Here is a 13417-nt window from a genome sequence, read left to right as displayed (position 1 = left end):
AGTAATGCATCATACTGAGTTGTTACTCTTTCGCGAACCATTCGTTCACCAGTAGTTAAACTTTTTCAACCATTCGTTTACCAGTAGCGAAGCTTTTTGAATCATTCATTTACCAGTAGTGAAGCTTTTTGTGTAACTTCATGTAAAGTAATGCATCATACTGACTTGTTACTCTTTCGCGAACCATTCGTTCACCAGTAGTTAAGCTTTTGGAATCATTCATTTACCAGTAGTGAAGCTTTTGGAATCATTCGTTTACCAGTAGTGAAGCTTTTTGAATCTTTCGTTTACCAGTAGTGAAGCTTTTTGTGTACCTTCATGTAAAGTAATGCATCATACTGAGTTGTTACTCTTTCGCGAACCATTCGTTCACCAGTAGTTAAGCTTTTGGAATCATTCGTTTACCAGTAGTGAAGCTTTTGGAATCATTCGTTTACCAGTAGTGAAGCTTTTTGAATCATTCGTTTACCAGTAGTGAAGCTTTTTGTGTACCTTCATGTAAAGTAATGCATCATACTGAGTTGTTACTCTTTAGCGAACCATTCATTCACCAGTAGTTAAGCTTTTTCAACCATTCGTTTACCAGTAGCAAAGCTTTTTGAATCATTTGTTTACCAGTAGTGAAGCACGTTAGGGTTAGGTATATAAAACGCCGAACCACTGTTGATGACAATGAGGGATCTATAGCCACTTTAGTTAAACATTTATAACATAATAATAACAAGGTTATACAGAAAATATTAACAATTTAAAACAGAAACAAATTTTAAAATGGAACAAAAATAAAGGCTGCACTTTTAACAAGGCATTTCTCAAGAACAATGAACACTGAAAAAACCAAACAAGAAAAAGAGCTGTCTACATCAACAAAACTCAATGAAATGTTATTGATGGAGCTCGTGGCGAATGTCATGCAGCAATCTGCCAAGGGGACCGTCTTTGTGGTCATTCGCCAACCAATGAGTCCACTCGATAAATGAGAGATGGCTCTTTAGTGTCCTCTCTGTGCGGTTTCCCCGCAGTCTCCACACCTTGGATTTGTAGGCTGACCAAGCCCGCTCAATGTTTTGGGTATGGGCTCCTGTGACTGGGTTGACGAATGACTGGCTGTGGTTTACAGAAAAATGTACATAGCCACTCTGTGCCAGTGCAGTCATGTAGACCCGCCACCTGTCCGTGAGAACTGTGGTCCCTTGACGGACGTATTTTGTGACCAGCGGAATTAAGTAGCGCCTTGACCTTTTCGTCACCAGCCTGAGGATGGGTCTTCTCCTTCTTCCTTTGATTCCCAGCATTCCGAAGACCCATTTTCTCCTCCTCCAGGTAGCTCCAAATCTCCCCCTTCCATACTTTGATAAAGTAGTAGCAGACAGGAAAATAAACATTGGGACCGACAATTAATGAAAAATTCTAGAACATGTAAAAGTCAAAGATTATTTTGTTTGCACGGTTAAGAAATTACGCTGGCCATTGTGTTTGGTCATATTAAAAAGAAAAGATGCGCAACCGATGTGAATTTGATGAGTTTCAAAGTTTTTTTAAAGCAAGTCATAACTGTGTGCATGACACAATAATAACATTCAATTTCTTCGCTGATTCATTCATTAACCTCTGATCTCAAATGATATGTTCTTCTTTCCCCTGCCATTTTATCCAAAGCTCTGACTACAACATTCTATTGCAAAACAAAGGTCCAAGTTTTAGTGAAGCTGAGGCATCGCAGTTTACACACACCTTCCTTTTGTGGTAGAAGTTGCTTTCGTCCAGCATCACAAATTCATTCCCTCTTCCAATTCTCTGCTTTCCCCTTCTTTCTCTCCTCTTGATTGCCCTCTGGCATACTTTTCTCAATTTGTAGCTCATCTTTGACAGCGTCCGACTGCTTCCTGCCACACCATCCTGAAGCATATCAATTTGCCTTAACTGCAGCCCCTGGGAAAATCTGTTAAAGAACAATGTTAAATATTAAATAGAAATAGAAACATCTGAATACAAATTCATCCAGCACCAACAGCTAATATGCTATTTCATGACTATTTCCTGCTAGTGCATGACGTGCCGGATGCAGAAATATTCTCGTTGTGTCTAGCATTGTTAGCATTGTAGCATCATAAGTGAGAGGTCTATCTACACATCCCTCGGCGACTTTAAGTGATAAAAAGTCAACACAGTGCCTAAAAACCATCAACGTCATTCAACAATCATTCAATTCAATTATGATATAAATTGTAGTCCATACCATACAGCCATACTGCACACCTTACCTATAAATGTATTTCATCCAGCTGAATAGGGACAATTTGCTCCTCTCAAACAGTGATCCGCACCTGACTGACTTCCTCGTCGTTTTCCCTCTGTGTTTATTACGTCGGCACTGCCTACAGAAGACAACACATTTCTTCATGATAAATATATATCTTTATTAATGTTACTGAACTTGAATTTATAACATGACTTATCAGTTAACAAAGGAAGTCATCGATTAAAACCGTACCAAAAGAAGAATACTTACCACTGCAGTCCGTCAACGTTTGCGTTTTCCTTCAGTTTCATCCTCTTTTTGCAGAGTTTGCATTTTCTTTTGGCTTGAAGTAACTTCTTCTTTTGGAGCCATTTTATCAATTTTAATTTCTTTTTTAAAGTCTGTCTTCCCTCAATAAGACTGAGTACTTTGGCGTGCAGGGTCATGATAACTTTGCATCAAACCGTCTTCCTGTCTTGCACATGCGCAGTTCTTACACGTGTCTCACTAAGAAGAACTTGGCAATGGAGGCTCAGAGGAAGAGCAAGCGTAAAAGGCAGCCTACAAGAGATCTTGGACGCGTGGAGAAAGCCATGGCAGAATGTAAGTACATGCTTTAAAGTTATTTCATTATTAATTGAGAGTTTAATAATTCGGTCACATTGCTTAGCTTCCTAAAATGAGCTAATTTGACATCGTACCACGTCTGTTCTATCACGTATTTTTTGGCCTTGCTAGCTAACCTTGTCACTAACCAATGGATTGCTAGCTGGCTAGATAGCCGACGTTGCAAGCAGATAAATTATCTGTCAAACACGAAAAATTAACTCTTAACTGGTCAAAAGACCGACGGTTCAACCATTTATCTAATGTTAAATTAGGCGATATGCCACGAAAATGTGGTCCAAGCTTTGAAATTGGACTTGTAAAGTCATTCTCTTAGCCACATTATTCTGTTAGACATGTTACCACATGTCTTTGAATCGTTTTTGGAGTTGTTTTTAACTACTAGAAAACTCGAAGGCTGCTAATGGCACTGTTATAGTGCTATTACGGTAATACTTTTCTCCGGGTTTTTTTCTTTTCCATAGTTACTTACAGTATGTGTAATGTTAACAACTGAATCTCTGAAACATGTCTTATACACAATGGGTTTGTGGAACGATGACAAATGAGTTGATGAAGATTTTTCTCTAATCAAAATGACATATGATCATACATATTATTATTACATATTATAACATTAAAGACAATGGATAATGTCATTGCCCAAAGTGAATAAAACTCTTATTTCTTAACTATAGTATTAAAGCTAGGGTGGGTAATTTCTTTACTGTAATATTTGGCAAAACTGTCCTAATAGCCAGTCAGCTATATGTAGGTGAAGTGCTCTGAGAATATCTGCTCATAACTTTGCTCTCCCCTGCCTCTGTGGGCTGCACCCAAAAATTGCCACCGCTCATGTACACTTTGACCAATCAGAGCGAGGCTCAGATTCTCCGTTCTTATTGGCTGTGGGACTGTCCGGTCACCTTGGCAACGACGTTGGTGCGTCCCTGCGTGAGCGTTCACGAGCCTAGCGGTCTGACAGTTTTGTACTACTACGGCGGACAACAAATGAATAGCCGTGTCTTCATCAACGGGCCATAAATTTCCCATTCCCCGGATACCATCAACTAACACCACTAAGACAGAGAAAAAAAGAGGAAAGACACTTGTTGAAAGGACAGCTACTAAAAGGGAGGCGGAGAGAGCTCGAAATAAAACCAGAGTAAACATCGGCGTGGCTTATGAGCGATGGAGAGAGTTACGTGACCGGAGAAACTTAAAATCGGACGCTGAGATGGCTATATTTCTTATAGACAGGTAAGGAATTGTGCTATCCCTCCATGGTATATTGCGATGAATATGTAAAGTGTCGGCTGGTATGGTTTTTTACTAAGCAAAGCCACGATAACCGTTACATTACGGTTCTGTAATGTAACCATTTCAATACGGTTCTGTAGGATGTCTTGCATCAGCCGATGGTTCTTTTCCCGGTCCGTTTTATAGGTTAGTTATGGTCACACCAACCCTGGCTGTCGGAATAACACAGAGATTGTGATAACACGTGGCCTAGGCTTCAACTCAACTGTGGATAATGTCCGAGTCACGTTTGTATAAAAGCTACGTTGACACAACTGCCAAGATAAGCACTGTGAGGGAAGTCTAGCATATGATATTCCATGTATTGTTATAACGTTGTTGCAAGCTAGCAGCAGCCTAGCTCAGTTTCGCGATCGCTTTGAAGTGACGGTTTCCTTGTGTGTAATCTGGCTTTCTGTGTTATTTTATCAAATATATATATTTTTTCAGCACAGTACTGTACATACACAATGATGGACAACGACAGTAAAGAGATCATATCGATTGTCAATATTGATAAGAGGGAGACCTAGAAGAATTCTGTTATCATGGAGAAGGAGGTTTTTTTTTTTTTTTTGCTTTTGTTCTTATGCTAACGACCTACAGTTGCAATTAGTTTGCTATCTTGCTTGGCTGATACAGCTACCTTTCTTAGGCCTACCAGCGCAATGGCAATGATTTTAAGATAACATACATGGTATGTCTGTGAGTAAGATGTTGATGCTATATATGTACTTATGTAGCAATCAGCACTAATGTTTAATTACCTCGGAATCGGACATGGTGTTTCGTCTTCCTATCAATGTAACTGAATTCACATGAACGCGCATAACTGACGTTCGGTGGGAGGAGCTACAGCAGGTAGCGTGGCAGGGACGGGCCAGAGAGCACGCGACGGAATCTCAACGGCTGTTTTCTCCAAAATCGCCCACCCTAGCTTTAACTGTATATATTTTAAGGTATCCATACAATTTTCAAATTAACCAAAACGTCACTCTGTATGCATTCATCAAGATCTTTCATACAGTTTTGAGGCCCTTACACCAACCATGCTTTCTGTACTCCAAAATGTTACAGTGCCATCAGATTCGAGTCAGCTGGAAAGATCTGAACAGCACAGTAGCCAAACTGCGGCAGAGGAAGCAGGTAATTGTTTTTATTTTATTTTAAATGTTAAGCATACTTAAAATATATACTCGGATTCAATTGACTGTGAAATGTATAAAAGTATGAAATATAATTGCTTAATGGACATGTAGTTGAGATTATACTTATTATGGGATTATGATGTGTTAATAATCATTAACACATCATGCACTTGACATGGTTCCTCCAACTATGGACAAAATAAATCACACCATGGTGCCTTGTGATCTCATTTTGATAAGTTATGTGACAATACTAACTTTCATTTAACACTTTGTTGGGACATTGCCTACGTTTGTGATGTGTAAACATATAGTGGATTAAAGAGTTCCAGAGCAGAAAGAGAAGCCCCCAGTTATCTCCTATGTTGGGGGATTTTTCCTCTGTGCTTTACCTCACCTGCATTGCTGGTAGAGGTCAGGTTAGCCAAACAGTGGTGTAGCAGACAGGCAGGTTTTTTTTTGGTCTAACATGCTGCTGCTAAAGTGTGACCACAACTGGAGCTCAATTTGACATATTTGACCTAAAACCATTACATATATTGAGTATACTTTTGCCAACACTATTACTAATTGCCTTTTCTTTCTCCTCTTGAAGCTGTAGTGTGCTGCAGTGATGGGTCTGACTTGGAGTCAGACACAGTACACCAGCCTACTAAAAGAGTAGCAGCTCAAGGTAAGGTTGTGTAGTCACATTGCATTACATTTCCATTTTATGTCCTGCTGTCACTGTTTTTGATTATGTGCTATTAATGACGAGAGAAACCAGAATGTTATTAGTTGATGTCTTTACATGTCATTACAGGTTCTTCAGTAGCTCCAACAGCTATTTCATCTTTGAAGCGCAGCAAACAAGAAAACGTTGTCTGGAAGCTAAAGCTGGAGAATGCAAAAGAAAAAATTAAGTCCTTGGAGAATGAAAGGGACTTCTTAAGGAACCAACTGTCTGAGGGTAATCGATAATGAAAAATTATTTGAATAAACAGTATTAGGATTTATTGGCATCTGATGGTTTTAAGGCAAAAAAACACACAACAACCCCTACAGATTTTCTCATCTACAATTGCTTGCAGAGTCCACATGTCTTTGCTGAAGTAAACAATTGCATCACGAGTAACAGTCATTTGGCATCAAAACATTTCAATAACCATACCATATAAGACAGGCACCACCAAATGGCGGGCCTGGGCCGGACCCAGACACCACACCATCCTTCAGTCCCGATCAAAAACCCTGAGAGGACAGGCTACTGCCTACTTCTCTCACTGAACAAGAAGAGACAGTGGAGGGGTGGGATTGAGGAGGAAAAACGTTAAATGTGTTCAGGTTGTTTATTGGGGGCCAAGCATTGAATTTGTATCCCTTCTTATTTAACCCTAACCCTCTTTTTTTATTCAACCATTGAAGTCCATGGGAGCCCATAGAACTGTATGTTGAAAAGTAATGAAATTTGGTACACTGGTAGACGGTTGTGCAAGGAGGCCATGGCGTGAATTTCATGTTGATTGGCCAAAAGGCAGCACTTTAGCTAACAGAAGAGGCAGTATATGATGCCAAAGGTGTGCTGCAGAGACCTCATTGTTTACTGTACATTGTATGGCCTTAACAGCCAGGAACTCGCAGATCTTTTCATCCATTATTATTAATTTTACACTTGATACATTTGGGCATAATGTAAAATACTTTTAAGTTTCACTTTTGACTTGTGATGGCAGCTAACAAGTGATGGTCACAGCTAAGGGCTGCATGGCAGTTTAGAAAAAATAGATAGTTTTTGTCTTGCAGCCTCTATTTTCATTAAGGTGGAAGCATCTGATTGTTTGTCTTTTCTATGCCATCCCAAAAATCTAAATCACTCTACCCTAAAGTGGGGGAGCCCAGGTGTACATTTAAGTATAAGTATAACGCTAGAATGATTGGGAGTGAGTGATAATTTCACACCCCTATTGGTAACACTAGTAACGTGCTTATCGTCTTGCTTGTTTCAGCTTTGGCGCTTGCAAATAAAGAGGACCAAGTCACGGCAGCGCCCTCCTTGCACGAAAAGAGTATTTCTTCCTCCTCATCCTCCTCCGACAGTTCCTCCTCTTCCTCATCATCTTCAGAAAGAGGGAAGAAGAACAAGAACAAGAAGAAGAACAAGAGTAACAACAGCAACAACAAAAAAGACAGCAAGAAAAAAAAAGGGAAGAAAGGAAACAAAAAGAACACCAAGATAGGAAAGAGAGGTACGTTGGCAACCAGGGGATAAGGCGGGGCATCTGTGGTGTACTACAGTTATCACCTTTCAAATGCCTAACCCAGTCTTTGTTCCAACTTCCAACAAATATTACTGACCACTGTATAAAAAGGAAAAGCCTGCCATACAAATGCTATGGTATGGATCAATCAGCTGGTTGATCAGCTGGTCCCAAGTCTGCTTATAATATCAAAGCCACGTCTGAACATGGCTTTCAAATAACACTTAACGATATAATTGACTTATTCTACCACTTATCTAAACTATACAGTGCTTCCACTTTACTCTCTAGTTGTGCTAATTTGATTTATAATAACCTACTGTTAAGAGAACAGATAATGCTACTCGAATAAACAGTACACTCACAGTACTCTTGATACTACTGGAAATGTAATGATAATTATTATTATACCTCTGTACACTATATAACACTAATACAAGAATAGTATTAATACTAGTAAACCCCTAACCAACTGCACCATCATCCTGACAAAATACTACTGTTAATTACAGTTAACACATGTTTATAATTTTCTTTGTTTCAGTCCTCACCCCAGAAGAGTCCATGGATCGCTACAGGCGCGTCTTTGTAGCAGTGAAAAAGGGCATGACAAAAACTGAGGCATACGTCAAAGTCGGGGTTGACCGAAAAACGGTAGCAGCAACGGCCGCCATTTCGGAGCTACACGCTGTTGACAAGGACCTGTATGACCAGCTGAGGGCATCAATGCCCAAGGGAGAGACGCTTTATCTTTTTTCGGCAAAATGTAACCTAGAAATTCTTGGCAGGAACCTTCAGGATAAGGTAAATGAAAAAAAATGCAACGGGGAACTTTTGCAAATTGGACACCGGGCATAGTAAAGAAGAGAGCAGGTTTTTGTTTTGTTTTTAGGGTGCCTTTTTTTTTGTCCATTTTAAAATGCCCTTTTTTTGGGTTGATTTGTTCAGTGACATCGAGAAATGCCTTTAAAAGTGCAGCCTTTGTTTTTGTTCCATTTTAAAATTACTTTTTTTGTTTCTGTTTGTGTTTTAAATTGTTAATATTTTCTGTATTACCCCGTTATGATGTTATTATTATGTTATAAATGTTTAACTTAAGTGGCTGTAGATCCCTCATTGTCATCAACAGTGGTTTGGCGTTTTATAACTAACCCTAAAGTGCTTCACTACTGGTAAACGAATGATTAAAAAAGCTTCTCTACTGGTAAACGAATGGTTGAAAAAGCTTAACTACTGGTGAACGAATGGTTCGCGAAAGAGTAACAACTCAGTATGATGCATTACTTTACATGAAGGTACACAAAAAGCTTCACTACTGGTAAACGAATGGTTGAAAAAGCTTCGCTACTGGTAAACGAATGATTCCAAAAGCTTAACTACTGGTGAACGAATGGTTCGCGAAAGAGTAACAACTCAGTATGATGCATTACTTTACATGAAGGTACACAAAAAGCTTCACTACTGGTAAACGAATGATTCAAAAAGCTTCACTACTGGTAAACGAATGATTCCAAAAGCTTCACTACTGGTAAATGAATGATTCCAAAAGCTTAACTACTGGTGAACGAATGGTTCGCGAAAGAGTAACAACTCAGTATGATGCATTACTTTACATGAAGGTACACAAAAAGCTTCACTACTGGTAAACGAATGATTCAAAAAGCTTCGCTACTGGTAAACGAATGATTCCAAAAGCTTCACTACTGGTAAATGAATGATTCCAAAAGCTTAACTACTGGTGAACGAATGGTTCGCGAAAGAGTAACAACTCAGTATGATGCATTACTTTACATGAAGGTACACAAAAAGCTTCACTACTGGTAAACAAATGATTCAAAAAGCTTCGCTACTGGTAAACGAATGGTTGAAAAAGCTTAACCACTGGTGAACGAATGGTTTGCGAAAGAGTAACAACTCAGTATGATGCATTACTTTACATGAAGGTACACAAAAAGCTTCACTACTGGTAAAGGAATGGTTGAAAAAGCTTCACTACTGGTAAACGAATGATTCCAAAAGCTTCACTACTGGTAAATGAATGATTCCAAAAGCTTAACTACTGGTGAACGAATGGTTCGCGAAAGAGTAACAAGTCAGTATGATGCATTACTTTACATGAAGTTACACAAAAAGCTTCACTACTGGTAAATGAATGATTCAAAAAGCTTCGCTACTGGTAAACGAATGGTTGAAAAAGTTTAACTACTGGTGAACGAATGGTTTGCGAAAGAGTAACAACTCAGTATGATGCATTACTTTACATGAAGGTACACAAAAAGCTTCACTACTGGTAAACGAATGATTCAAAAAGCTTCGCTACTGGTAAACGAATGGTTGCAAAAGCTTAACTACTGGTGAACGAATGGTTCGCGAAAGAGTAACAACTCAGTATGATGCACTACTTTACATGAAGGTACACAAAAAGCTTCACTACTGGTAAACGAATGATTCAAAAAGCTTCGCTACTGGTGAACGAATGGTTCGCGAAAGAGTAACAACTCAGTATGATGCATTACTTTACATGAAGGTACACAAAAAGCTTCACTACTGGTAAACAAATGATTCAAAAAGCTTCGCTACTGGTAAACGAATGGTTGAAAAAGCTTAACCACTGGTGAACGAATGGTTTGCGAAAGAGTAACAACTCAGTATGATGCATTACTTTACATGAAGGTACACAAAAAGCTTCACTACTGGTAAAGGAATGGTTGAAAAAGCTTCACTACTGGTAAACGAATGATTCCAAAAGCTTCACTACTGGTAAATGAATGATTCCAAAAGCTTAACTACTGGTGAACGAATGGTTCGCGAAAGAGTAACAAGTCAGTATGATGCATTACTTTACATGAAGTTACACAAAAAGCTTCACTACTGGTAAATGAATGATTCAAAAAGCTTCGCTACTGGTAAACGAATGGTTGAAAAAGTTTAACTACTGGTGAACGAATGGTTTGCGAAAGAGTAACAACTCAGTATGATGCATTACTTTACATGAAGGTACACAAAAAGCTTCACTACTGGTAAACGAATGATTCAAAAAGCTTCGCTACTGGTAAACGAATGGTTGCAAAAGCTTAACTACTGGTGAACGAATGGTTCGCGAAAGAGTAACAACTCAGTATGATGCACTACTTTACATGAAGGTACACAAAAAGCTTCACTACTGGTAAACGAATGATTCAAAAAGCTTCGCTACTGGTAAACGAATGGTTGCAAAAGCTTCACTACTGGTAAACGAATGATTCAAAAAGCTTCGCTACTGGTAAACGAATGGTTGCAAAAGCTTAACTACTGGTGAACGAATGGTTCGCGAAAGAGTAACAACTCAGTATGATGCACTACTTTACATGAAGGTACACAAAAAGCTTCACTACTGGTAAACGAATGATTAAAAAAGCTTCACTACTGGTAAACGAATGATTAAAAAAAGCTTCTCTACTGGTAAACGAATGGTTGAAAAAGCTTAACTACTGGTGAACGAATGGTTCGCGAAAGAGTAACAACTCAGTATGATGCATTACTTTACATGAAGGTACACAAAAAGCTTCACTACTGGTAAACGAATGGTTGAAAAAGCTTAACTACTGGTGAACGAATGGTTCAAAAAGCTTAACTACTGGTGAACCAATGGTTCGCGAATGAGTAACAACTCATCATCAGTCAGATCCAGCTCCACCAGTCGATCCAGTGTGGGACCCAAGCCATCCCTCGACAGCGCTTGAAATCAAGGGCGGCAGGTTTAAAGCGTGCCCTGCAGCGGTGGACGATTGCTTTTAAGCCTTCAGCATTACTAATGCCACATAATAAACCTTTAATGTAAATATTAATGTATGTACTGTGTGTATGTATTGTGAATATCTTTATTAAAAGATGACAATCATCCCGTCTGTGTCCTGTTAATTTAATTACTAATTGTGAAATCCCAGGAAAATTCAGTTGCTTTCATAATCAATTGGTCAGTTTGCTAATTCACAGAATGATGAATTAATACAGTATCCCCTAGTCTGTTTACCAGTAACTCCTCAGTAGTTACTGAGTAACTCACTTAGGGCCCTGTTAGGGCCCTGGTTGTTCATCATTCGTAACTCAGTAACGAATACAGTATCCCCTAGTTTGTTTACCAGTAACTCCTCAGTAGTTACTGAGTAACTCACTTAGGGGCCTGTTAGGGCCCTGTCAGGGCCCCCTGGTCGTTCATCATTCGTTACTCATTCGTTCCTCAGTAACTACCCACGTTTTTGCGTATGATCTGTTTGGTCTAGTGTATTAAAGGTGGACTCAGGATCTGTTTAGTATAGTGTAGTTTAAGGTGGACTTATGACCTGTTTGGTCTAGTGTAGTTTAAGGTGGACTTATTATCTGTTTGGTCTAGTGTATTAAAGGTGGACTTATGACCTGTTTGGTCTAGTGTATTAAAGGTGGACTTATGACCTGTTTGGTCTAGTGTATTAAAGGTGGACTTATGACCTGTTTGGTCTAGTGTATTAAAGGTGGACTTATGACCTGTTTGGTCTAGTGTATTAAAGCTGGACTCACTATCTGCCTGAGCACGGTGCGGCCCACGCTCTGCATGCCCACACTGAGCGGGACCGTGAAGCCAAACCCGCGACCGAACTCCACCATCTGGATCTGGCTGGAGTCACGCACACCGCCCAGCGCCACCGCCAGCAGGGCATTCACCCCTGAGAGACAGACAGGGAGAGACAGACAGGGAGAGACAGACAGGAACGGCAGGGAGAGAGAGGCAGACAGACAGGGAGAGACAGACAGGGAGAGACGGACAGGGAGAGACAGACAGGAAGGGCAGGGAGAGAGAGGCAGAAAGAAAGACAGAAATACACATTGTGAGTGAGAGAGAGACCAGAGAGAGAGAGAGACCAGAGAGAGAGAGAGACCAGATGGAGAGAGAGAGAGAGAGACCAGATAGAGAGAGAGAGGGAAAGAGAGAGAGAGACCAGATAGAGAGAGAGACTAGATAGAGAGAGAGAGGAGAGAGAGAGAGAGAGAGAGAGAGAGAGAGAGAGAGAGAGAGAGAGAGAGAGAGAGAGAGAGAGACCAGATAGAGAGAGAGAGACCAGATGGAGCGAGAGAGCCCAGAGAGAGAGAGAGACCAGAGAGAGAGAGAGACCAGAGAGAGACACCAGATAGAGAGAGAGAGAGAGAGAGAGAGAGAGAGAGAGAGAGACCAGATAGAGAGAGAGAGACCAGACAGAGAGAGAGACCAGAGTGAGAGAGAGACCAAAGAGACAGAGAGAGAGAGAGACAGAGAGAGAAAACCACAGTGAGAGAGGGAGATACAGAGAAAGAGACAGATAGAGAGGTTGGCGGTTGCAGTATTCTTATGTATTATTATTACAGTATTATTCTGCAGCAGTAGTCAGAGTCCAATGGGCATCTTGGCCTCACCAGAACGACGCAGCCGATCAGACTGATCCTTCAGCCTCCTCACATCTTCATCCAGACCGTCTGTGAAGACGATGAGCACCTGGCACGCACACACAAACACCACAACACATCTAGAAGGAAGCTCCACACGCACAACTGCTGGCTGACATTACACAGGCTGGCCAGATGAGCGTCTGAGAGTTACTCCTTTTACTCGTTTGTAGCAAAGAGCTACAATAACAGCATTTACATTTACATTTACATTCAGGGCGTTTAACAGACGCTTTTATCCAAAGCAACTTACAATAAGTACATTTGTCAGAAGAAGGTGAGGATTACATTAAGGATGTTCATGTGCCAAGCACTAACTATCACTAGGTACATATTGTTTATGAATGCCCAACAAGATAAACCATTTCATGCTGCCATTCACAACTTCAGCGTCTGAGTTCACAGCGCTTCGTGTTCCCGAGCCCTCTGCCGGGCGGTACCTTGGCCTT

The 13417-nt window shown here is 40.2% G+C and overlaps 2 protein-coding genes and 1 long non-coding RNA gene across 4 annotated transcripts in view; 1 reads left to right on the top strand and 2 right to left on the bottom strand.

Moving 5' to 3' along the window:
* Positions 1 to 13417, bottom strand: part of LOC132459608 (collagen alpha-6(VI) chain-like) — a 36939-nt gene that overhangs the window by 15033 nt on the left and 8489 nt on the right. The window contains exons 6-8 of the mRNA XM_060054254.1: positions 13409 to 13417; positions 12939 to 13017; positions 12069 to 12214 (exon numbers count right to left, since the gene is read on the bottom strand). The exon at positions 13409 to 13417 is cut by the window's right edge and continues 371 nt beyond it. Of these exons, the coding sequence (XP_059910237.1) occupies positions 12069 to 12214; positions 12939 to 13017; positions 13409 to 13417 (234 nt within the window). The remainder of the gene's footprint in view (positions 1 to 12068; positions 12215 to 12938; positions 13018 to 13408) is intronic.
* Positions 770 to 3512, bottom strand: LOC132458982 (uncharacterized). The gene is made up of 4 exons (XM_060053390.1): positions 2513 to 3512; positions 2265 to 2378; positions 1735 to 1942; positions 770 to 1349 (listed from the first exon to the last, which is right to left on the bottom strand). Exons 1-4 carry the CDS (start codon positions 2686 to 2688, stop codon positions 885 to 887), a joined length of 963 nt encoding a protein of 320 aa, XP_059909373.1. The 5' UTR covers positions 2689 to 3512; the 3' UTR covers positions 770 to 884.
* LOC132459011 (uncharacterized) lies at positions 5106 to 7344 on the top strand. Of its 2 annotated transcripts, XR_009526068.1 has the most exons (4): positions 5106 to 5293; positions 5891 to 5968; positions 6098 to 6244; positions 7281 to 7344. It is a non-coding gene; the product is annotated as an uncharacterized LOC132459011 (long non-coding RNA). The 2 variants fall into 2 exon arrangements; XR_009526067.1 differs by having other exon boundaries at positions 6098 to 7325.

The sequence above is a fragment of the Gadus macrocephalus genome, chromosome 6 (genome assembly GCF_031168955.1).
Source record: "Gadus macrocephalus chromosome 6, ASM3116895v1".
Lineage (NCBI taxonomy): Eukaryota > Metazoa > Chordata > Actinopteri > Gadiformes > Gadidae > Gadus > Gadus macrocephalus.
The sequence above is the reverse complement of the archived record's forward strand: the minus strand, read 5'-3'. Positions and strand labels throughout refer to the sequence as shown.

Coding starts and splice junctions, on each gene's coding strand:
- LOC132458982 (XM_060053390.1), bottom strand. CDS start 2,688: ATGACCCTGCACGCCAAAGTACTCAGTCTTATTGAGGGAAGACAGACT. Junction 1,943..2,264: donor TGGATGAAATACATTTATAG/GTAAGGTGTGCA, acceptor GTTCTTTAACAG/ATTTTCCCAGGGGCTGCAGT. Junction 1,350..1,734: donor ACTTCTACCACAAAAGGAAG/GTGTGTGTAAAC, acceptor ACTTTATCAAAG/TATGGAAGGGGGAGATTTGG.